We start from the raw sequence: 26467 nt of genomic DNA on the forward strand, positions 1-26467 counted from the left end.
TATAATCTATCCTGGAGAATGTTCCATGTGCTGATGAGAAGAATGTGTATTCTATAGCTATTGGATGAAATGTTCTATAAATCTCCGTTATGTACATTTGGTCTCAAGTGAAGTTTAAATTCAGTGTTTCTTTGTTAATCTTCCCTCTAGATGATCTGTCTAATACTGACAGTAGGGTGTTCAAGTTCTCACCTATTTTCGTACTGGAGTCTATCTCTCTGTTTAGTTGTAATAGTATTTGTCTTGGTGCTTTGGTGTCAGAGGCATATATGTTTAGAATTGCTATATAGTACTATTAGATTAATCCCTTTATCATTATGTAATGACCTTCTTTGTCTCCTTTCACTGTTTTTGACTTAAGTCTGTTTTTTTCTGACAGAAGTATAGCTACTCCTGCTTGCTTTAAATTTTTGTTTGCACAGAATGTCTTTTTCCATCCCTTTACTTTGACCCTATATGTACATTTACATCTGAGGTGAGTTTCTTGTAGGCAGCATATAGCTGGATCATTTTTTAAATCCATTCAGCCAGTCTATATTTTTCTTTTGTTTTTGTTGTTGTTGTTTTTTTTTTTATTGAAACAGAGTCTCGCTCTGTTGCCCAGGCTGGAGTGCAGTAGCACGAACTCAGCTCACTGCAAGCTCCACCTCCTGGGTTCGCCATTCTCCTGGCTCAGCCTCCCAAGTAGCTGGGACTACAGACACCCGCCACTACGCCCGGCTAATTTTTTTGTATTTTTAGTAGAGACGAAGTTTCACCATGTTAGCCAGGATGGTCTCAATCTCCTGACCTCGTGATCCTCCTGCCTTGGCCTCCCAAAGTGCTGGGATTACAGGCATGAGCCACCGCGCCTGGCCCAGTCTATATCTTTTAAGTAGAAAGTTTAATCTATTTATATTCAAAGTTATTATTAATATTTGAAGGCTCATTTCTGTCATTTTATCAATTGATTTCTGGTTATTTTGCATATACTTTGCTTCTTTCTTCCTCTCTTACTGCTTATCATTGTGGTTTGATGGTTTTCTGTAGTGGAAACATTTGAGTCCCTTCTCTTCCTCATTTGTGTGTTTGCTCTATCAGTGGGTTTTATACTTTCATGTATTTTCATTATGGTATATACTCTCCTTTTTCTTCCAGGTGTAAGACTCCCTTAAGCATTTTTTATATGGCTAGTCTAGTAGCTATTAATTATTTCAGCTTTTGTTATTTCTCCTTCATTTATGAAGGGCAACTTTCTTCAGTATAGTATCCTTGGTTGCCAGGTGTTTTTTTGTTTTGTTTTGTTTTGTTTTTTCAGAACTTTGAGTTTAGCAGCCCATTCTCTCCTGGCCTATAATATTTCTGCTGAGAAATTCACTGTCAGTCTAATGGGAATCCCCATCAGACTAAGTGACTAGATGCTTTTCTCTTGCTATTTTTAGAATTATCTTTGACTTTTGACAGTTTGACTACAATGTGCCATGGAGAAGACCTTTATAAAGGTTTAGGGATCTCTGAGCTTCCTGTATTTGTATGTCTAAATCTTTTGCTACATCTGGAAAGTTTTCAGCTATTATTTTGTTAAATAGGTTTTTTATCACTTTCATTTTCTCTTCACCTTCTGGGACACTAAAAATTCACATTATTGGATCACTTTACAGTGTCCTATATGTCATAGACTTTGTTTATTCTTTTTTAGTATTTTTTCATTTTTGTCTGACTGGGTTATTTCAATGACTTGTCTTCAACTTCTAAAATTATTTCTTCTGCTTGATCTAGTCTAGAGTTGAATCTTTCAAATGTATTTTATATTTCATTCAATGAATTATTCAGCTTTAGAATTTCTATATGTTTTTCTTTTTATTTTAGCTATCTCTTTGGTAAATTTCTCACTCATCTCCTGCATTGTTTTTCTGATTTATTTGTATTGTTGTTCTGATTTCTGTGTTCTCTTGTATCTCACTAAACTTCTTTAGTATCATTATTGTGAATTTTTCTGGGATTTCATAAATTTCTTTTTGATTGGGATCTATTGCTGGAGAAGTATTGTGTTCCTTTGGAGGCACTGTATTTTTTTCACTTTTTCATATTTTTTGTGTCCTTGCATTGATATCTGCACATTTGATGTAACAGTTACTTCTTCTAATATTTTAAATTTGCTTTTGTAGGGGAGGACTTTTTCCTGAAGATTTATCTATGGTGTTGGTTGGGTAGGACACTTTGGCTTTGATTCTCGGTATGTGCAATAATATAGTCTCCATGATGATTTATCTGGCTGTAAACAGCATCAGTAGTATTTGTGATTTCCTTGGTGGTGTAAGGTGCAGTTGTTGGTGGAGGCTGTGGTGAAGTTTTTCTGGGGATGGGGACATCAGATGGGCCAGTTCTTGGGCACCAGTGGTAGTAGCAACAGGTCAAACATACCTGTCCATGGGCCTCAGGGAAGTGTACATGGGCACCAGTGTTAGTGGGTCTAGTCAGGCTGATTCTTGGGCCCTCCAGGCAGCTTGCTCAGATGCCAGCAGCGGCAGTGGTGGGCCGGATGGGTGGGTGGGTCCTTGGAGCCCTAGGAATTGGGCATGGCATAGGCAATGGTTGTAGCAGAGGCAACACAATCCTCTGACTCCCTAGTGCTTTGTCCTGGTGATGATGGTGGCTGCAATAGTCTAGGCCAGCCATTCTTGAGGCCTGTAGGTAGCACATGCAGGTGAGTCCCAGCCATGGTGGTAGTGACAAGCTAAGTCAGCCTGTCCTCAGGTTCCCAGGAGGAGTGCTAAGTTCCAACGGTGGTGAATGGGGCAGGGCAATCTCCAGGCCCCTGGACAGTTTACTGAGGCACTGGGAATTGAGGGGAGTAGAGCCAGGCCATCTGGTGGTGCACATGGGTGCTGGCTGTGGTAGGCAGGGGCGAGGTGATCCCTAGATCCCCAGTAGAATGCTCAGGTTGGGGCTAAAGTGGCTGTGCTGCAGCCCCACTGCTGGAGAAGGCATGGTTGCTTTCAGTGGCAGCAGCCATAAACAGGTAGCTTGGGAGCATGTGCTTTGGCCCTGATATAAGCAGGGGAGCCTTTCCTCAGGGCTCTTTTAAATATGTAGCAGCACTGCTACTAGGAGTGACAGGGTCACTGCCAATGACTCGTGTTTCGCCCTGGCAGCAGCAGCCAACAACAAGGCCCAGCCCTGCATTCAAGGTATTCAACCCCATTGATGGGGTTCCAAGGATGTGGAAATGCAGGGGCTGTTGGGCCCCTGGTCAGGATGTAGTCTGATGGGGGCTGGGCTCTCAAAATGGCACCCTGCTGTGGCTGCTTAGGACTCTGGGGTATGCAGGAACCACTCAAGCTCCCTCTCTAGAGAAATGCCATTATACAATCTCTAGGCAACTCCTTCAAAGCCCATGTGGGTTGAGGGCTCTCCCAGGGCTAGAATTGCAGGAGTCCACATTGGGAATATGGACTGCTAGGGGTCTCTCACTTGTCCTTTACCCACGCTGGGCACCTCTTCAGGCTTCCAGATAATTCCAGCCAAGCAGGCTACCTTACTTCTTTCTCATTCCTTGAGTCAGATGTTTCCTGTCACTTCTCTATTGAATTCCAGCATTCTCTCTTAGGAAATATATTCAAAGTGTGATTATCTACTCACTATTTTATTTCTTCTTTGTACAGGAGGTGAGTTCTGGATGCCTCTATTCAGCCATCTTGAGGCCCCTTTCATTGGAGTTTTATCCTCAGCATTTTATTTGAATATAAGTTTAAGGAGTGAGAATGGAGAGTTGGGTAACAGTTAGGCTTAAACCCCAATGGTAGCCTCTGCTAGACTTTCTACACAAGTGAGGCTCTCTGCTGAATTTATTACAGGGGGAATAAAATGGGAGAAAACACTGAGTCTTATTGTCTCTCATGAAGAAAGCCTTTGGGAGAAAACTCATCATGATGAATTAATGTTAATTTTTAAAATACGTTGTGGTTATCAGAATGAAGGAGTGATTCCCAGTGATGTAAACTATTTGACTCTTTGTCCAGTCTCATTGACTCATACCCCACTTACGAAAAGAAGAGGAAGGGGCTGTAAGTAATAACTGAAAAAGCTGTTTCACTAAAATGTTTTCTAAGACTGTCTTGTTATCCATGGTAAATAAATGCAAAATTAAGAGAAGCACGGATGGAGGTGCTGACTCTACAGATATTGTTTATGTTTAGTTTGTGAATAAATTCACCAAGCTATACACGTAAAGATATGTGCACTTCTCTATACAATTATTACACTTCAATAAAACCTTTTTTAGACTGTTAAAAAAGAGAGGAAACATTAAAGAATGGATATGGATTTGGGTAATAAAGTTGTATGCATTTATCAAAACTCATCAAGTACATTTCATTGATGTAAATTTTACCTCAAAAAATGAAGAAAGAAAAAGAACTGTAAACAAACACTGAATTTTAGTTAATGACCTGCATGCTGAAATCTTTAAGGGTGAAGTATACTAATGTCTCCAACTTACTTTGAAATGAACCCCAAAGTGAAATGGTTTGATAGATGAGTAGAAAAATAATTGTAGAATCTGAGTGTGACTATGTGGGTATTCACTGTATAATTCTTTCTATTTTTCTGTATGATTGATCATTTTTATATTAAAATGTTGGAGGGTTCTAAAGAAGGGAGGAAGAATTCTACCCATCTGTTTATGAATAGAAATGATGGCTTCAGCTCATTGAAGACCCTAACACATTAATAGTAATTAGCAGGATATAGTTATCCAGCAAAAGTAGCAGCAATTCCTGGGCTGCTACTTGTCCCAGAAGATAATAATGCCCAATGGAGCTGGCAGAGCTCACATGGAGATACTCCTTTCACAAGGCTTAGGTGGCAGAGGCACCAGATGGTAGCCACAGCAAATTAGAAGAAAGTGGTGGATACTATGTGGTAGTTGTTAAGATTCATTTATTGTCTGGGTGCAGTGGCTCATGCCTGTAATCCCAGCACTTTGGGAGGCCGAGGCAGGCGGATCACTTGAGGTCAGGAGTTCGAGACCAGCCAGGCCAACATGGTGAAACCCCATCTCTACCAAAAATACAAAACTTGGGAGGGCATGGTGGCATGCGCCTGTAATCCCAGCTACTTGCAAGGCTGAGGCACGAGAATCGCTTGAACCCGGGGGGTGGTGTGGAGGTTGCAGTGAGCCGAGATCACACCACTGCACTCCAGCCTGGGTGACACAGCGAGACTCTGCACTCCAGCCTGGGTAACAGAGCGAGATTCTATCTCAAAAAAAAAAAAAAAAAAAAAAAAAGATTCATTTGTGGATACATGTCAGATACCCTGGGATTTGTACCATCATATACAACCAAGCTGTCAGTTTCACTCATTGGCATTTCTGTAAATCACAAATTTCTAAAGTACTCATCACTAGAATCTGAAGCAATCCACTGTGTTTATCATATTAGGCTGAAGAAAAGTTTGCTATAACACCCATCGGGTCAAACTTTTTCAACATTTTCCAATTACATAAAGCATTGTATTTGTATGCAATGAAGAAAGACTAAAAATACAGGTAAATGAAACAAATCAAAATATTTGCTTAAAGTTGGCACCTATGTTTGTCCATGTGGCAGCCACATTACATAAAGACACAGGAACTAAAATGGAAGAATGCATATTTTCTCCATTATGCCTGCAGTTTCAGGGACATAGTGCCCTAACAATTAATTTCATATTCAAGGCTGTCTTGATTGCTAATAAATGATCCTAGGGAAGGAGCTTTCACATTATCCTTAGCACTCTAACAGATATGGTGAGTAAGAATATACAACCTCCCACAATCATGATCCTTTCAATGTCTTTCCAGGGTTTTGCTGATATTTTACTGGAAAGAGTCATGCATGGGGGAGCCAACATTACAGGTTTCCAGATTGTCAACAATGAAAACCCTATGGTTCAGCAGTTCATACAGCGCTGGGTGAGGCTGGATGAAAGGGAATTCCCTGAAGCCAAGAATGCACCACTAAAGGTAATGTTCCATGGCATGTAAAAAACCTAAGGCCAGCTTTTCAAAGTATCTCAGTATGGTCTTTATACACTAACAGTCATCTTATGATCAAGTGATTTTCCTCAGAAGTGATTCAAAGATGCCATAAAACAACTGCAGGTGATGCTATTGCATTTGAAAACTAAACCCCTGAATAAAGAAGCTGTTGAGAATGAGATCTTTTAAAATCCAGTGCTTGGAAATAAGTTAACTTAATTTTTAATGAATTTTATCTGTAATATGCCCATAACAATTTACAGTATTACAAGAACCTGAGCCAGGCAAAGGGTGGGGGCAGTGGGAATAGGTAAGGAAGACTGATAGTCTGAAACAGAAAATTAGAATTTACATTATTTATGTGATTGCTTTGTTTTAATAAGTTCCATGAATCTCAGTACACCCAAGTGAATTAGGGTCTAATAAAGAGTGTACATTGCCTATATGTATATTGAATGGAAATGTTTTCCTGACTGCTAAAGTATCTTAGAAAATAATTAAATTACCTAGATTGCTCATTTTCCCAAAATCAAGATAAGAATATTAAAAGCAGAAAGTCATGGTTAAAAATGCACATTTTTCATGTGTTCCCCTATGGCTAGAAATCCTATTATTTAAAAACCAGGAATTAAACAGGTAAATTAGGGGAAAGTTATTCATGCTACACAAAGGACCCTTCAAATATATTTTTTAAGTAAATCGTTCCCTCAGTGCATTGATTCAAATATGAAACTGACTTTAAATTCTTCCTGATATAGTGAAAGTATGTACCATAGCTGTGGTACGAAATGGGGGATCAAAATAGAGTCAAGACCCTTTCCTAGAAAAGGAAAAGGGGAAAAGATCTTCCTCATTGTTTCAAGATACTCATCCTCACATCCTTCCTCCCTGGCAAGAATAGAATAGGGGATAACAGGCCGGGCATGGTAGCATGCGCCTGTAATCCCAGACACTTGGGTGGCAGAGGCAGGAGAATGGCTTGAACCCGTGCAGCAGAGGTTGCAGTGAGCCGAGATCATGCCACTGCACTCCAGCCTGGGCAACAGAACAAGACTCCATCTCAAAATAATAATAATAATAATAATAATAATAATAGAGAACAGTAGGTAACACAGACCAGAAAAAAGATATAGAGATACATTCTGTACCATCTGTGCAGCTCCACCTTAAATGGGTTACGTCAGAACATAATACAAGTGAAACCTTACTTTATGCAATTTGTGTGTTCTAGAAAAGTTATGGGTTAAACATACTTTTTTCGTTCAGTTAAGCCACTTACTAGTTAAGTGGTACCCTGTGGTTATAGCGATTATGCCTGCCAGATTTTTCCAAGATAGTCTTGCTTTAAAACATTCTGTTTTAGGGTCCGATCAAGTGTCCTAATTTGCTTTAGTAAATATGGTCACAATCCCTATGATGAATCCTTTGTAATCAAAAAAATTTTTAATGTACTAAACTGATATTTACTGGAAAATAATCCCAAGTGAATTAGGCTCTAATACAGAGTGTATGTTGCCTACACATATATTGAATGGAAATGTTTTCCTGCTTGCTAAAGTATTTTTGAAAATAATTAGATTACCTAAGTTGCCCATTTTCATAGAAATCAAGATAAAAATATCAAAAGCATAAAGTCATGGTTAAAATGCATATTGCATTACATTTAGGTGAGCTTATTCAAATTTAGATTTTTCATAAAACTGCCTACCCACACTGCTTTATGATCTTTAGATTTACCAGGTAATAGGTAGAAGAGAGAAATTCATTTATTCAATATTTTAGTGGGTTAGTAGTCTGGCACCTACAATGTGCCAGACACTGTGTTAGGCATGAGAAAATGAGTAATGGTAAGAAGTATGAAAAGGGTACTGAAGAGCAGTTTATGCCTGTGCTGAAGTTGCAGAGCCATACAAAAGAGAAGGAAGCCAATCTCAGCTCTGGACTATTCATTGATAACACTTGGTGTGTATAATGTAAAGTTCTAGAACCCACTGAGAGGAAATGTTCATGCTTATAAGTAAAACCCTTTAAATAACTTTAAAAAATTGAATATTTGAATAGATGTTACAACTTACAGATTACTTTTGCTTAGTATTCATCATTATAGAACCTTGTACAATATCAATCAAACCAAAAGCCCACTTTAAAAATTGATGTATAATATTTTTGATTAGGAAATAAAATTGTCTACAGATTAAAAATCCTGATAATTTACTCTATAAACATTTTCTTTTAGGGCTTGGGAGGGTATTCTCACCCATTGGTAAGTAGAAACTGAATAAAGCAAAAATTAAATAGCTCCTTTGGCATGGTTTGGAAAGGACTACATTAAGATTGCTGACAATTTATGCAGTCAGCTGAAAAAATCATCACCATGTTGGCTTCATGTATTGCAAAGATGTGCAGACACAAAGATTTTTCTTCATGAAAGAACATATGTCCCCTGTTACAGTCACACTTGATGATTTGCTTCTGAAAGATAAGTAACGTGAGAAAAGTCAGAAAAGCTAATTGATAGTTGTAGAGGCAATAATCTATTCACTCCCAATTGTATTTGGACATACTGTACTAGAGAGAGAGAACTCCCCCTGGGACATTTTGCTACATTTTTAAAAAGTCAACAACATTCTACATTCTACCAGTATTTGTCACCCCTGCAAAACAGGGGTCAGCTTATTTTAACCATAGTTTGTTATGTTAATTCATTTAATGAAAAAGCATCCACCATTTCAAATTGCAGATAATCAAATCCCTTGTATTTACTGACTGACCTCATCCCTAGTAGAGCATATCAATATATCCAAGGAATAGAAAGTGTTCTTGCCTGCAAGAGGTGGCATCATGAAGTATTGCCTATGAATTGTCAACATTATCAGATTTAAAACTCAATAATAATTGAAATTTTCTACAATTGAAAAATAGCTTTGGTTTTTGCTACCCCCAGGAAACAAAAACTCATTTATTGCTGGCCAGAAGTCCTAGCTCGCCAGAAACATGGTCCAGACAGAAATGATTAATGTTCTCCTCCAAATTAATTTCAAGCTGTCTAACTTAGCTATTTCCATTTTCCCCTAAGTAAACACCAGATCTCTACAAACAGCAGTAACCCAACCTTGCTTTAGGATGTGCTGTTTCCTCTCCAGTCTATACATGCCATCCTTTAACTTCACACATATTTCTTCCTCTATAAAGGACACAGCCTTTTGGTAGTCACTAACTCAGTATAAAAAAGAAACAGTATTGAGAGCAAGAGAGAGATTGCCTTGAGCCATTTGATTGTAATAATCGTAACACATGAGGTAAGAAGTATCACTGTAGAATGAATCGAATTCAGGCTTGCCCAGAGAGATCTCTTAAATAATTAGGGGGGTGACTGCATAGAACAATAGGTAGAAATGAATGAAAATTATAAGAAACAAGGCAAATTTTGAGGGTATCATTTATCATGATATCTTGTTTTTCATGCATCCATTTCAGTATACATCTGCATTGACACACGACGCAATACTGGTCATAGCAGAAGCTTTCCGCTACCTGAGGAGGCAGCGAGTGGATGTGTCCCGGAGAGGAAGTGCTGGAGACTGCTTAGCAAATCCTGCTGTGCCCTGGAGTCAAGGAATTGATATTGAGAGAGCTCTGAAAATGGTAAAGACCACAATGGGTTATTGGGGTGGAAGAAACTTATAAAGACATAAAAAAGATGAGACCTTGATCTTGAGAGAAGACATACTAAAAGGAATAGGACCAGATTATGTAGAATCTCAGAGTATGCAAAGAGGATAAGTATAGCCATTTCTATAAATCATCCAAACCTAGAAATCTAAAAGTTGGAGGTCATTTCTTGAAGCTTGAAAAAAAAAAGAGATAAATTTAGGGCAAATGAATTTTTGGTTATGCACTATACTATGGCTAGCAAATGAAACTTAGTACTCTCAAAAGTTACAGATTGAATATATAAATAGCTTCAAAAAATTCAAACCTTTCAAACATATGACATTCTTTAGGGAGATTAGAATATTTTATAAGATGTTCCTAACTTCAAGATAGACATTACAAAGGACAGCATCCTCTGGCTCATCAGACAAATGATTAGCCTAGACAGGCTGTGGAACTTAGCCAGTGTGATAGTATTTCTGTTGTCAAAAAGAACACTCATGCTATTCTACAGGATGAAATGCAGGAACATGATACATTTCTAGGTCTACTTAAGAAGCTTTTGCCTAATGCTGCAAAGAAAAAGCCTAAAGAAAAGTAAAAGGAATCAATGGATAGACTGTCAAATAGGTCACTTGTTTTTAGTATTTGCTGGGTAGGAGATCATTTAAGGCTTCAAGCAATGTCCTTTGAACAGATTTCATTATTTATACCAGAAGTAGCATCACCCATTCATTGCAGTTTTCCAAGCAAGAGCTCTGTCCTGAATATTTTGCTTTATGCCACATGTGCCTGCATGTATTAAAATGAGCTTTCAAGAGTACAAGAATCTCTTATTTCTACTTATTTAGTTATCCTGATGTTTGGGACATCCAAATCAACAAAGAGATGGGCAAAGATAAGATAATTCTGTGTGCAACCCAGCAAGGAAGAACTTGTAACGGCCTCATAACATATATCATTTTGTGTAGCTGGCTCTCTTATTGATGCCTTAAATTTGCCAAGCTGGAAGCATTCAATCAAAAGGGGTTAGTAGCCCTTGTGTCTCTCTTCAAGAAAGAGATATGACTCATTTTCCCATCATGCAGATTTTTATGTCATTATGTCAGTTCCTTAACAAATGCCCTAAGTGTAGTTTTATGGAGGTAGCACTGTACAATTTTGAAGAGCAGTTAATTAAATTCAACCTTCATAGCAGTTACAAGATTTGTATTGTCAGGTGAAACATAATGATGAGTGAAATATAAAACTCCCTCAGAGTGAATCAAAAGGAGTTTTCATCAACAAAACCTCAAGGGGCAAGAGCCAGCATCTCCAATTGACTCCCTATTCATGACACAAATAACTACCTTCCCAAATAGAAAACTGGCTATCAGAATGAAGGATAAGATACCAATTGGGCTAGGAAAAAAAAATAGATTGATCATACTACTGCACAGAAAAGTTTCTGCATGTCTACCTCACTGATAAAGCTCAAGTTATAAGCCAGGTAACCTTCCTCCCCAGGCCCTAATGACCAGACACTCAACCAAAACAATACATTACCTTTCTATAGGACAATCTCTCTTGCTCCAGAGAGGCTGGAAGGCATCTATTTTTTCCAAAAGTAGACAGTGGCTCAGTAAAACTGCTCTACTCAGAGGGACTGTAAGGGAGGCTAGTCTGAAGTACTAAATGTTTTACTACATTAAAAGAAATCCCATTTTATTTGAATTAATTAAAATCGAGACTGCATAATGTAAAGCATCCCTCATTGTGACTAGCACATAGTTGTTTCTCAATAAATTATTCTCTTCCTTCAAAAGAAATCTGGCAAACAAAATCATTGCCTGGCAGAGGCTCCTAAGGGGCCTGTTTTAATGAATAAATAATTACAACATTCATTCAGTAAATATTTATTGAGCACCCATGACTATGTATCAGGCTCCATATTAGTATGCAAGCAAGAAATAAGATGAGGAGTGCACACATTTAAATTGTTAATATGTAAACACATGCTTTAAAATATCTTAAAGCCACTTGCAAATTGGGTAATCATTCTCCTCACAATCTGCAAATAATGCAAAGATCAGCCCAGCACAGTCTACTGACATATCTGTCACAGATTCTAAGTCTTTGAGACTTGTTCAATCAACATTTATTAACGATCTGCTCTATCCCAGGCACAATATTAGTTGCTGAGAACAGAGGTAAAAAAATGTCTCTCATCTCGACATGCTCCTAATCCAGTAGGAAAGTTAGAAACACATAGATTATAAAAATGTTATGTCTAAGTCTTACACAGGATGCTATGAATTAAAGAAGGGATCCCAGATGGGATGCGGGGAAACTGTCACTAACATTCAATACTGGACCACATCCTTAAAAATAGATTTCTCTGAGTGGTAGTCCAATTCTACTTCTGGTCACCAAACGTTCAAATCATGGGTCTGGAATCTGTTGGACTATGCCTTGACTATTCTCCAGTTCATATATCATATTCAGATAGGTTGGGTCTTTAGAAATAGACAACTCTTAATGAGACTTAAAGCCCTAGCTATTTTCACTAATGAAGGCTTTCCTTAATAAGTTCCTATTGCCCTTGTCTCTGCCCTGTCTAACTCTTCTATCAGAATTCAATGCTCAAAATAGAGTATAAAGAGCCCTTCATGCTCACATTATGTATCAGTCTCATCCCACTGGATAAGTAATTTCTATCTCAACAAAGGTCTTTTCTCTAACTAGAAGTGTGATGCCACCTTCTCTGCAAGCCTAAGCTAACAATAGTGCTTAGGTTTGTTGGATCAGTTGGACAATCATCTTGTTTTCAGTTCATCAGATTGGAGCATTTTCCTTTCAACAGGAATTCCACAGTCTCCTACTGGTGGTGAACAAGCCCCTTTCCCTTTAAAAAATGTTCCCTAATATTTGACAACATTTTTCTTTCTGCAACACAAACCCACTGCCACCTCTGACTTGTTTGACAGCTTGTCATTTTCCATAAGTGATGAAAAACAATTCCATTCTTTAATACTAGGAAAATGAGATATATTCTTTCTCTTTGAAGCAAAGTCTTTGACCTTTACTTGCCAGATGAGTAATGCAAGTGGTTAACAACAATTATTTATATTTGCAGAGGGTATTTCATCCAGTGTCCCTGCACTGTAAAATAGGTAAAGAATCTATCTACCCAGAAGAGATGGCCTCTTGCTAATTCATAATACTGAGCCCAGGCCCAGGAAAAATTGTTCCATACATGAAATCGGCATTTGGCATCCCAAACAAGTGTTCTGGCTTCCAGTACTTCTACATTTCTTGTCTAGTGCTCCATACTCCTGACCCCTTAGGCTTAATAAATTTCATCAGTCTTTGGATTATCCCTCCATGGCTTAGCTCTCTTGTCTGTTACCTGTCTGTAGCTGAGTGTAGGTTAAATAAGAGGGAAAGCTCATCCCTGTCACTGTAGTAGCTGGCAAATGTGTAACCCTCTCAAGAAACAGAACTAAATCCATTTTGGTTAATAATAATTAATACAGCTAGCATGTATTCTGATGCTTAATAGATGCCACATACTGTTCTAAACATTACATTTATGTGTGTGTGTGTATATATATATATATATCTTCTCTAATCTTCCCAATAACTCTGAAAGATAGATACTACTAGGATTTTCAATCTTACAGATTAAGACACTGGGGTAAAAAAGCATTAAGAACATGCTGAAGGTCATTCAATTAATAATTGAAGCTACGATATGAGTCCAGGTGTAACAGTGCCCATGCTGCTGAAACCAGATTATGTTCAGATATGGGAAATATTAAGATAAGACACAGCCATGGCCCCCAAGGAACTCAGTTTAGAATACATTACCCTAGTTAAGGGGGTAGCCTGCAGAGTATTTTTAGGAAGGGGCTAGTGGAAATTTCAGGTCCTTGAAAAAGTGGCGGTAGAGCCCTCATTATATTATATAAGTAACAGCATCTTACACCTACTCAATGCTTCAAAACTAAAAGGCATGCCAAGAAAATACTGTGGAGGAAATGAAGATCTTGTATAGACTCGATCTGGTGGATAGAGCTCAATGACTTGCAATAATAATTCTTCAAGATTCCAAGATCTGTCAGTAGACCTCATCCCAGAGACTTAGAAGGCGAGAATGCTGTGCTATTTTTAAATTTTAAATTTTCCCTTTCTACCAGGTGCAAGTACAAGGAATGACTGGAAATATTCAATTTGACACTTATGGACGTAGGACAAATTATACCATCGATGTGTATGAAATGAAAGTCAGTGGCTCTCGAAAAGTAAGTAACCAAAACAGACATTTAAAGAAAAGGACTATTGAAAGAGAACAGCATTTGGATGTAAGAAAATAAGTATTATTATTTTACAAAATATCAGTAAGGATGAGTGGGAGATGGGAACCTCCAGGATGAAGGAATAGCACACCTGTGTGTCAGTGTTGGGGGTCCTGGCGGGAATTACAAGACACGGGGAGACACGATGTCAATCCTTATAGAGCTCAAGAAAGTTTTGTTCCACAACAGCACTTCAATTTCATGCAGTACTTTTCTAAGGGAAAAATAGGCATCCAGGTCAAATGTCTTCTCTTTCTAGGCTGGCTACTGGAATGAGTATGAAAGGTTTGTGCCTTTCTCAGATCAGCAAATCAGCAATGACAGTGCATCCTCAGAGAATCGGACCATAGTAGTGACTACCATTCTGGTAAGTGTGAACAGAAGGTAGGTGGGCTTTCTGTCCAGCAAGACTTCTGTTTTCTGAAAAGTATTTTTCCACCAGTAGAAAAGACCTCAAGTTCAAACAGTAAAAACTTCCAACAGGGAAGCTCAGGAAACTCTCAAAGTATCTTGCCATGATGATGAACAGAATGTCATTTAACAAAAAGAGAGAAAGAAAAAGAATAGGAATTTAGAACAGTTTTAGATTATCATTTTCCTCTTTCTCCCCGCCTCCATGCCCGCCCGCATAGGACTGATGCTTCATCTGGACTTGAAACCTAATTCTTCATTGTGGGGGAAGCAGCACTGTGTGGAGGAGAGAGTACATTAGGATTCTAAAATTAGGTCTACCACTAACCTGTAAAACTGTGCAAGTCACAACTTCTCTGAGCCTCAGGTTGTTGTTTCTTCATTTATGAAAGGGGTATAATAATAATCACCTACCCATGTCATAAGCCCGTTTCAAGGCACAGTCCACTACACAAAGAAGTTTTCTGCAAAACTCAAAGCACTTAAAATGTGAGATGGTATTCTCATTTAGTTTTAAAACACTTTTCTAAAAGCTGGTTTGTTTTTACTGAATGAAGTACAAACCTGGGTTAAAAACAAATACATCTCTAGGTGTGAAAGTATGACTAACTGAATGGAGACTAGGCTGAAGTTTGCCTTTCATCTAAGCATACATATCAAATACTCCCTTTGTCTTAAGTACTATACTAGGCCCTGGAGATATAAAAATGTAAATGCCACGGACCCTGACCTCACAGGGATCACAATGCTTCCCCAGGGCTTTGCCTCAACTACCTGCAATTCCTACATAATAAATCTTGAGAAATGAAAGGCACTTCACCATCATGTAACTAAGTCTGCCAAATTTGATGAAATCAAAGACTTGATAGGTGAAAACTGGGCCATCTTTCAAACTCTCAAAAAGAACTGAAATCCTTCTCTGCTTCCTTAAATTATCAGTTAAGGACTCCCCCTACCAAAAAAAAAAAAAAAAGTGACCCAATGAATACTCAATTAAGGCTCTTCTGTTTACTAAGTAACAATTTAAAGGCCTTTTTCACATACCAAACCTCAATAGTCACAGAGGGGAAAAATTATTGCATTTATCTTCTCTTAGAAAAATGTATAGGAGTAATCCTTTTACCTTGCTTCTGGTCCCAAAGGAATCACCATATGTAATGTACAAGAAGAACCATGAGCAACTGGAAGGAAATGAACGATATGAAGGCTATTGTGTAGACCTAGCCTATGAAATAGCCAAACATGTAAGGATCAAATACAAATTGTCCATCGTTGGTGACGGGAAATATGGTGCAAGGGATCCAGAGACTAAAATATGGAACGGCATGGTTGGGGAACTTGTCTATGGGGTGAGTTTTTTCCAATTCTGTTTTCATTTATTCTGTGCTTTCCAATTAACAAAGAAGAGAGAAGATTTAATTTTCAAGTGCAGTGTTTATCCAGTTGTATAGTTTACATATAGTCTACAAGAAAAATATATTCTTCTACAGTTGTGCTCTGTAAAGGTAGGTTGTCAGTAGTATCCTTTGGACAACAGGATTATTTTACTAAAAGGAAAATAGAATTGGGGGATTTTATTTGGCAACATTAAGCACAGCCTGCCCTCTATTTAAAATCTGTTCCTTCTGTGTTCTCTAGCTCAGGCAGCAGAATTACCACCCACATAGTTGCCTAAGCAACTTTGCCTAAGCAACCTCATCATCTTTCCTCATTGTTCCCCTCTTATCTAGTCAGTCACCATGTCCTGTGAATTCTACTTTTAAGTCTCTCAAATCTAGACACACTCTTCACCCCCACCATCGTCACCTTAATTAGGGTTCTTAACATCTATCAGTCATTTAACTTGTTACCCTGCGTCTGTTCTTACCCTGGCAAATTAGATCTCCACATTACTGTAATTTCCCACTTTAACAATCAGGATGAAATTCAAATTCCTTTACATGGCAAACAAGGCACTTTATAATCTAGCACCCGCCTACCTCTCTAGCTTCATCCTGTACTCTTTCCCCCTCACACCCAATGTTCCAGCTATAGAAAAGTAAGTGTTGTTCCCTGAAGGTGCTGAGCTCTCACTTAGTATAAGCCTGGAAGTACTTTTGTGTCTCTTCAGCAGCTAATACCACCTACTAGTCCTCTGAAACACAGCAGTGATACTTGGTTCAGAAAACCTTCTCTATTCGCATCTACTTGCCTGCAGTCTGGGTTAGGTACCCCTGCTTTTTGCTTCCTTCCTTTCCATATTCATATAGTACTTTTAAGTCTGTATTGTAATGATCCATTTACAAGTTCCACTGTTCTACTAGACTATGAACTCCTCGAGGACAGAAGATGTAGCTGATTCATTTCAATATCACACAGTCTGAAACATAGACATTCAATAAATCCTTGCTGAATTAATGAATGAAAAATGAACAGAATGGCTCTGCCAGGGGCTTATCTATAGTCCAAGTGCAAAAGAATTAATATGGGCAATTAGGGCTTTTAAGAAAGGTACAGTGATATCTTCAGAGCTCCTGGGTCACTTAGTATTAAATGGTTTTGGCCTCTGATTGTGAATGTCAGATCTTGGGCAGCTTAATGAGGCACATGTAAATAAGCAGAACTGGACAGAAAAACTGCCCATGCAGTAAACCAGTCACTAGAGGACTAATCCAAGTGCAGTGGGTGGTGGCAAAGGTTTAGTTCTAACAAACAAAGATTACCTGTAATAATAACTCTCTGTCTAGACAATATCTACACTAAGTAAGGGGAAGACAGAGGAATCTAGGAGGTGGAGATACTGAGAAGCCCCAGCTGGCAAGAAGCAAACAACCAGGTTATTTATTTATTGGACTGAGGTTCAGGAGAAGGACTCTAGTGCTTGGGATGGAAACCAGCAAGAATAAGGTATAGCTCTCCAATCATATGAGAGTACTGGGGTCACTAAATAAGTTCTTGGAACAGGCCTTTGGGAGGAACCACAAAGTCGGAAGCTCATTTCTAAAAATAAGGGCACAGAAAGGTAACAAAAGCAAAGCTGGACCCCAGATATAAAAACTGGAGCACCATCCTCTAGTCAGATGAACAGCAAGGCAACTTGAACCTCAGCCCCCATCTACGGGCCTGGAGCCATCATCTCCTGTCTTGGGTCAAGATCGGTCCTGGGAACTGGGGCAGGGCTAAGTGGCAGATGAGATTCAAGTGAATCCAGCAGTAAGAAAGAGAAGAATTTCCAACGCCAGTGCAGAGAGGGCTGAACAAGGGTCAGAGCACCCAGTCATGATTTCTGAGGACCCTGAGAAGCTCTGAACCATCTTGACACGGCTCTAATCTTTTACTTTCCAAGTTGTTGATAAGGTTTTCTTCTCTTTCCTGTTCCTCATCTCCCCAACACTTAGGCTTCAAGAGGTCTTGTCTTGCTTACAGCTCACCCTTGCTCTTGGCACATTACCTGATACATAGTAAATGCTCACTTTTTGCTTTAATGAATCAATGCCTGGCATACAGTAATGCCTAAGCAATATTCATTAAATTGAGTTCATGGTGGGATATAATCTTGTAATATCATTACTATTTCTATTACTACTACTACTATTACCACTACTATTACTACTACTACTACCATTATTAGCTACCATTTGTTGCATATTTACTGGCTGCCAGATACTGTACTAAGTGCTTTTATATGTAATTTAATCCTCACAACATGCCTCTGGGGAAGGTGCCACTATTAAACTCTTTCTACATGTGAGAAAATTGAAGCCTAGAGAGGTGAAGTTACATGCTAAAGACCAAACAGTTTACAGTGACTATCTTAGTTTGTTTGGACTGCTATAATAAAACACCATAAACTGGGTCACTTATAAACAACAGGAATTTATTTTTCACAGTTCTGGAGGCTGGGAAGTCCAAGATCAAGGGAGATTCATTGTCTGGTGAGGGCCACTTTCAGGCTCATAGATGGTACCTTCTTCCTGTGTTCTCACATGATGGAAAGGGTAAGGGGTCCCTCTTGGGCCTCTTTTATAAGGACACTATAAGTTTCATTTATGAGGGCTTCCCTCCCATGACCTAATCACCTCCCAAAGCCCCACTTCCTAATACCATCACCTTGGGGGTTAGGATTTCAACATATGACTTGGTTGCGGGAGGGAGGGGGACATGGGGACACAAATATTCAAACTGTAACAGTGATACAATAACTTTAACCCAGATCTTTGGCTCTGAAGTCCATGCTTTTTAACCATTACACTATCTGCCCAACAGCTAAAGTGTGGTTTCAGGCCCATCCCATTCTGAAAGATAGTTGAAATTTATTAGAAAGGCTTATGGTGCCTTAGTCATTCTGGAGAGAAGAGTGTTTGGCAACAGCAGCATGGCAAGAAATTTAAGGCGTAAGTGTCTTTTTATTTTATTTATTATTTATTTATTTTTGAGACAGAGTCTTGCTCTGTCACCCAGGCTAGAGTGCAGTGGCATGATCTTGGCTCACTGCAACCTCTGCCTCCCAGGTTCAAGCAATTCTCCTGCCTCAAGTTCCTGAGTAGCTGGGACTACAGGCACCTGCCACCTTGCCCAGCTAATATTAAAAATATTTTTCAGTAGAGATGGGGTTTCACCATGTTGGCCAGGCTGGTCTCAAACTCCTGACCTCAAGTGATCTACCTGCCTCGCTTCCTAAAGTGCTGGGATTACAGGTGTGAGTCACCACGCCCAGGCTAAGGTGTAAGTTTCTACTAGCCCAGGTTATCCGACGTGAGCTATACCATGAACTCTACCACCCCATCACAACTGAATGACCATATTTCTCCTGTCACTCTCTGTAAATAGATCACTGCTCTCCTGGCATTGAGGAAGACATTACACACAGTGACATAGAGCAAGGCAGATTTATTGACATTGTTCAGACAAAGACCAATTTTCTCACTGGATTTGTTTTCTCCTCCAGCATGTTCCCTGTACTGCACTCATTTAATCTCCACATATCTCTTCCTCATTCCAATTTGTCTACTTGTGAGTGAGGGAGCTTGAGTATTAGAGTCCCTCATTTGTTTAGCAACTTAGATGCCTTCTCTCCACTTCTGAATAGTAAAAGTGTTCCCATAGGAACCTTCCCATCTTTTCCCTTTAGTTCTTTCTACTAAAGACAAAAGCAATAGCCGGGGAGGCTCTTACAGAAATGTCCTCCTCCTTCCCCTGCCTGAAACAACTTTCTGATGCTTTCTGGGCTTATAACAGGAGGTGATTCCAGAGAACTACAGCAAACCAACCCATCGGAGAAGACTGCCAAATTCCATTTTCCTCTAAAACCTGTGGCTATGAAAAACATACATTCTTATCATGCTTGGAGTAAAAGCTCTCTGTTAAAGAGGATGATCTCATGAGCTAAATGTGTCTTCATCTTCATTTAGAAGTTTTAGTCTTTTGGCATTGGGAAGTTTTCAACTTCTCTATCAATGACAGAAATGGAGAAAAATGAAAACACAGGCTTTCATTTCTGGCAGGCCTGGCCTCTTGTGATTTGCAAGTTGCTTTAAAAAAAGAAGAGCAGAAAACCCCTAATGATTTCTCTAAGTTCTTAATGAGCAAAAAGATGGAGAACAGGGAAATATTTCTTGCAGTGAACATGAAACCTATACAGATAGGCACTGCTTTATCTTAAGGGTATTTCTCTTATGCTTTTAGTATGTAAAACAGAGCAGAGTGGAAAGAATGAAAAAAATCAGAGATGAAGAAAGCTCTGCAAGGGAGATTTCAGTGTCAGTCATAAAGTTTCAAGAAAGAATCAAAATGAATTAAATTTGCTAAAGAATAAGGAAGCCAATCAGCCTCTTTTCAGATGATGTATAAATAGGTTTTTTTCTAAGGAAATTCAAATCAGGTTGATGTTGGGGCACCTTGTATCTCTAAGAAGGCTATTTTTGAAACAAACCTCAGTAGGACACAATGTGCCCCATTATGTAAGCCCTTCAGAACATCATGGACTTGAAACTGTCCACCTGCTTTTAGCAGTTTTGATTTTGAGCTGGATGTCTGTAACACCACTACATGGTAACAGTCCCAGATCAAATGGCTTACAGACCACAAGTTTTTATGGCTTCCAAATACCATATGTTTTGAGGGCACTTAAAAACAGCATTTTTTGCTAGCAGGGCTCTTAAACATCCTTAATCCTACCTTACCATTCATTTTTTACAAATGCATATGGGGACCAGCCAAGATCAGACATCAGAACTGCCCCTCAGGTAATCAGGAATCCAAAGCCTGATAGAGGACACAGGTACAGCAGTGGCAGCAGGATTGGACAAAGTCACAAAATCCCACAACTTGGCAACACAGGTTTTGTGACTCATGGTCTAGTGCTCTGTCCACTGGGTCACACTGGCTCAGTTCACTAAACTTGTGAGATTATGGAAATATTGATGTTGTATCAATCAGATATAGCATCCCCACCTGGCTCTAAGGGGCTTACAATCTAGTTGGATTATAAACTTTTCTATCTAAGATACTTATTTTGCTATTTTTCATCCAAGATACTCATCCTGCTTGTTTATGGCCTCCAGGATAATGTAATCCACATTTCTAGTTATCACTCGAAATATTTGAAAACCCAATATAGACAGCTGGAGGTTCTGCCCTTAGAGAGGAGATATGATATAAGAGAAAAAGAGAGTCAGGAGAAAGGCTAAAAGGAAATTGAGGCCCCAATTAACAGAACACCTCCCAGTGGGCAACTGCCATGTTCCTTATGTTCCTAGCAGTTACAACTAAGGATAAAGAAGAGGGGGGTTGCTTTGGGAAAGGCTTGACAAGCTGCTGCTTAAATTGCTTCTTCTGACTTAGAAGATAGCAGAGAGCCTGGGGGTAGTAATGGGGTTGCAGGGATGGTTGATTATAGGTCATATTCCCTGGGTGTCCCCAGACTCCTTCACACTCCCAGGACACATGGCAACTTTACAGATACTATTTGCACTGACATTTCTCTGCCTAGAAGAAATTACCTCTTAGGTTGTCACTATCCTAAGCTGGATTCATTTTCCATTAAGAAAGGCAGAGAGTCGATTTGTCCTTCCAGCTAAAAGGCAGAGAAGCAAGGGTCCAGTAACAGATGCCAGATATTCTTCAGGTGATTATACTGGGCTTTGGCAGAAGGGCTGATGATTTGATAAAAGTCCCTCCTCCTTCAAATGATGCATGTAAACTCCAGGAAGGAGCATTAAGGACACATGAAGTATGCCATTCGAAGCAGAAAGAGTGGGGAAAATATTTCCAGCTAAACGTAGTCTCACAAGGCCTTCATCCAGCTCCAGAGACACTTTTTTATCTTGATATTGTCTTTAACTCTCTCAGCTCCCCAAGGACAAGGAGCCCTAATCAATAGATCCAGTCGGGGATACCTGTTCTGGATAAAGAAATTAGGATATTCTGTTGTGACACTGCTTGTTGTTGCACAGATTTAAATAAGCCTCATTCTTTTCTCCAGATCTTAACAATTGCAGACAGTAAATATCCCATAGAGTACTGCCAATAAATCAGTTTAAGTCTTGTCCCCCAGCACACAGCAATTATATTCCTATTGTCTAGCTTGATTCTGCCCCCACTCCCGTTTTCAACACATATCAACTTTCCAAAGGAAATGTCTGCCAAAGGCAACTAGAGCCTTGTGGTTGATACAGGGACAAAGGGTCAGGTCATGTCTGCTTCTTCTCTTGGATAACATATAGTACATTACGATTACACATCAATACATTGTCTACTTCCTCTCTTCTATCCCCTTCCCTGCTTTCAGAAAGTGCTTTAAAATGGTGTCTGACAAGCTCCTGCTCATTCGTAGTCTCATGGTGGGTTACAAGTTTTGTATCAGATAATCAGATGAAAATTCTTAAAGATATAACAAGCTTGCAATCTCAAAGAATTTTTAAAATTACGTTTAAAGTCAGTGTCATCTCTGGCTAAAACCTGTCAGATTCTTAAGTGCATCAGCCCTACACATATGAGTTTGTTGGTTTTTAAGTTTTATAACATTTACAACTTTGGCAACCCACCTATGAAAAGGATTATAAATCCCCTCAAGCTAAATCCTCTCCAATAATGCAGTTGCTCCATGTTTGCAACTGGTGAGTGGAAAATTCAAACCTAATTCAGTGTGTTTACTGAGCCCACACAGCCACATTTAGGCTGCTTGATTAAAATCCTTTAAGTAGTCAAGATGCAAGCAAAAGTACTAGCAAACTCTTACTCCGTGCTCTTTCCATTTGCTTGATTTTGTCTGTCAATTGGAGCACCCTCATACCACTACCACACACTTACCCACCTAGGTTTCTGAAAATAACTTGCCTACTGCTATTACCAGTGCAAGCAGAGGCCTGAGGACAACTGGCCACTGGAGTGATTCAGGACACCCCAAGAGAGGCACTTCATTGTTGAGTCAGAATTTCACCTACTCCCTAACCCCATCCATAATTCTTACCACTCTCTCTCCCAGCCTACAGCTGGCTTTCATAAGAGCAGAGACTAGGAAAGGAATTCCATTTGAGGACTTACCTTTTTCAGCTTTTCATCAGTGTGGGCCTCCTCAATCTTCAAGTTGCCTTGAAAGTGACCTCTCCCTTTACCTTCTTGCTATGGCAATCCCAGGAGAGCTCAATGGGTATTTTTGGATGCTAGTTAGTTACAGGGTGGAGCATATAACTAACTAGTGTTCAAAATACCTACTGAGCTCTCTTGGGACTGCCATAACATGATTGCCCACATAAATTATGCCAAGCAGGTCCTATGCTCTGAAATAACCAATTATCACAACAACTTATTTTAACATTTATTTTACGTTCAGGGGTACATGTGCAGGTTTGTAATATAAGTAAATTGCATATCACAGGGGTTTGGTGGACAAAAAACAACCCCATAAAAAAGTGGGCAAAGGACATGAACAGACACTTTTCAAAAGAAAACTTACATGCGGCCAAAAACTGCCTGTGGGAATAGTGGTGATAGAGGGCAAGGGCTTTGCCAAGGCTGGCTCTGAGCTGACATGAGTTCTGCTGCTTGGTTTCTTACCAAACATACAAGAAAGGAGAAGAGTTGCTAAGTCTCCTACCAATAGAAGGGAAGGGAGCTACAGATTCTGCCTCAAGCTGTCCTTGAGCCTTCTTCCACCTGCCTTCTTCCACCTGCTTTTTGCTATTCCTTTGCCTTTTTCCATCTGTAATAGGTATTTTTTAAGGTTCATCATGGGGAATTCTCCTTTTGGAGTCAGGTCTACATCAATGAGGTATAACTGAGCACAGATTTAATGCCACTCTTGATTGGGAGAGCACCCTCCAAAACATAGACAAATTCCACATTTTTTGAAAAATCTCCTTAGAAAGAAACAATCCAGAAAAAAAAATACAGAAATGCCAGGCTGAGGAAAAAAAAGGCAAGTGCCTAAGGGAAGCAGATGATTCTTCCTGTTGTCTTTTGTGATTTCAGAAGTACTTCAAACTAGGAATGGCCTTCTTTGGGAATCTGTTCTTTTGATGAATGTTCCTGGGAATCAGACAACAAAAAGTCCTGCTTTATCCATCTAGCCACATCTTGTTAGTATTTAGTGGTGCTTACCATGTAGTAGGTGTTTCAATTACCAAGTAGGGTTTTTTTAAAGGGGTCAAGATTCTCAAACTCCTTTCTGTACCTTCTAGAAAAGACCCCAAATTCCTTAAATTCATTCCAAAATAATTTTCTCATGTGAATGCCTTCTTATTTCTTTTTTCTAAAACAAACAAGTAACAATTTCTCCTAGAACTATCTTTTAGACTTAAAAGATGAAAAATACTGGTTAAATTAAGTAATTAAATTCGAATGAAATCAAGTGAGAAATGATACTAGAGGGGTATTTGCATGCTCTGAGCAGGAGACAGACATGTTGGCAAAGAAAGGAAGTGGCTTTATCTGTGAATTCTCTTGGCATGACAAGACTCTTTCTAACTGATTCAGACTCTCTCTGCCAAAAAAAAAAACCACTCTGCTAGCTTTCTGGCCAACTCATTCTCCTCAGTACCCTTTTTTACTATGACCAGGTCTAGCTTCAGGCAAAAGGGTAAAATAGATGAAAATTTGTCTTTGGCTCCCCTCTAGTTAGTAACATGGAACTGGAAATTCAGAAGTTAGCCACGATGAGATGAGAGTTGAAACCATAGGTAACAATACTGAGGGATGAAAGTGAAGGACAGAACCTTAAAGAACAAACTTTCATTGATTATCTCCTAAGACAAGCACTCTGAATAGTCTCTTGGGGTACAAAGGTGCACCTTAATTGAGAGAGCAGAACTAGGAAGGAAAGTCAGAGAAGGAACATTCAGAGAGGTAGGAGGAGAACCTGTAGTCTTTCATAACAGAGAGCTAAGGAAAGCACGTACATAGTGCAAAAGGCCAATGGCATCACACAAGCAGTTAATGTCTGAAGGAAGATATTTGAATTTAGTAGCCAAGTATATAATTCAAGAAACAATTTCAGTAATTTGGAGGGGCTGGAAATTAAGTCTCAGGGGTATAAGGAGAAAGTGGTGTTGATATCAAGACAGTAAAGTTGTCTTTTTTCAATAATACTGGTGGTGTTAGGGAGGGATGTAATGTGGTTAAGAAGGCAGCAGGATCAAAAGGTGGGAGGAGGGTTTTCTGTTTCATTTTTGTTTGTTAGTAAATAGGATTACCTGAAAATGATTTTAAGTGAATAAAACAGATCAATGATTTTCAAATTATAGCAAGCATTACAACAAACTGGAAGGCCACATGAGTCTCACGCCTCCACAATTTCTCATCCCATACATCTGGGGTGGAGCCCGAGAACTGGCATTTCTTTTTCTTTTTCTTTTTTTTTTTTATTATACTTTAAGTTCTAGGGTACATGTGCACAACGTGCAGGTTTGTTACATAGGTATACATGTGCCATGTTGGTTTGCTGCACCAATCAACACGTCATTTACGTTAGGCATTTTTCCTAATGCTATCCCTCCCCCAGCCCCCCACCCCCGGACAGGCCCCAGTGTGTGGTGTTCCCCCACCTGTGACCATGTGTTCTCATTGTTCAACTCTCACCTATGAGTGAGAACATGTGGTGTTTGGTTTTCTGTCCTTTTGATAGTTTGCTGAGAATGATGGTTTCCAGCTTCATCCATGTCCCTGCAAAGGACATGAACTCATCCTTTTTTATGGATGCATAGTATTCCATGGTGTATATGTGCCACATTTTCTTAATCCAGTCTATCATTGAGGGACATTTGGGTTGGTTCCAAGTCTTTGCTATTGTGAATAGTGCCACAATAAACATACATGTGCATGTGTCTTTATAGTAGCATGACTTATAATCCTTTGGGTATATACCCAGTAATGGGATCACTGGGTCAAATGGTATTTCTAGTTCTATATCCTTGAGGAATTGCCACACTGTCTTCCATGATGGTTGAACTAATTTACACTCCCAACAACAGTGTAAAAGCTTTCCTGTTTCTCCACATCCTCTCCAGCATCTGTTGTTTCCTGACTTTTTAATAATCACCATTCTAACTGGTGTGAGATGGTATCTCATTGTGGTTTTGATTTGCATTTCTCTGATGACCAGTGATGATTAGCATTTTTTCATGTGTCTGTTGAACTGGCATTTCTAACAAGTTCCCAGGTGACTCTTTTGCTGCTAATCTAGGACCCATACTTTAAGAACCACCGGAATAGATTAATGGAGAAGGGAAAAATTAAAGATGTAAAAGAGATAGTAGATAGAGCTGGGTTTTAAGAAGCGACAGAGAAATATAGAATGCATGGAATAAGTTGATCAAATCTTAGAAAGTGTCACTTTCTGTGAGATGGAAACACACAGAAGAAATGTATAAAGATGCTGCAATATGTTGACAAAGTTGGGGGAGGTGGAACTGAGATGATAGAGCTTATATCAAATGGCTTCCATCTTCTCAGTAAAGAAAGAGGCAAGATCATCTGCAGAGAGGATAGGACTGATAAGGATTAGGAACTGGGAAAAGTTTGAAATAAGCATCATCCACAGACACAGAGGAGAATCTACTTTTGGGGGGATAGATGGGTTTAATTTTAG

At 39.2% G+C, this 26467-nt stretch overlaps 1 protein-coding gene across 9 annotated transcripts in view; it reads left to right on the plus strand.

Annotated features, from left to right (window-relative positions):
• GRIA3 (glutamate ionotropic receptor AMPA type subunit 3) overlaps positions 1-26467 on the plus strand; it is a 307490-nt gene that overhangs the window by 205665 nt on the left and 75358 nt on the right. For 5 of the 9 annotated variants that reach the window (XM_055376865.2, XM_019019512.4, XM_063702876.1 and 2 more), the window contains 5 exons: positions 5825-5986; positions 9479-9646; positions 13834-13938; positions 14252-14359; positions 15546-15752. In XM_055376865.2, the coding sequence (XP_055232840.1) occupies positions 5825-5986; positions 9479-9646; positions 13834-13938; positions 14252-14359; positions 15546-15752 (750 nt within the window). Of the gene's footprint in view, positions 1-5824; positions 5987-8237; positions 8265-9478; positions 9647-13833; positions 13939-14251; positions 14360-15545; positions 15753-26467 lie in introns of all 9 variants that reach the window. The other 4 variants (XR_010132479.1, XM_063702875.1, XM_063702874.1 and 1 more) reach the window with 1 other exon arrangement.

This window comes from Gorilla gorilla, chromosome X (assembly GCF_029281585.2).
Source record: "Gorilla gorilla gorilla isolate KB3781 chromosome X, NHGRI_mGorGor1-v2.1_pri, whole genome shotgun sequence".
In the NCBI taxonomy this organism is placed as follows: domain Eukaryota; kingdom Metazoa; phylum Chordata; class Mammalia; order Primates; family Hominidae; genus Gorilla; species Gorilla gorilla.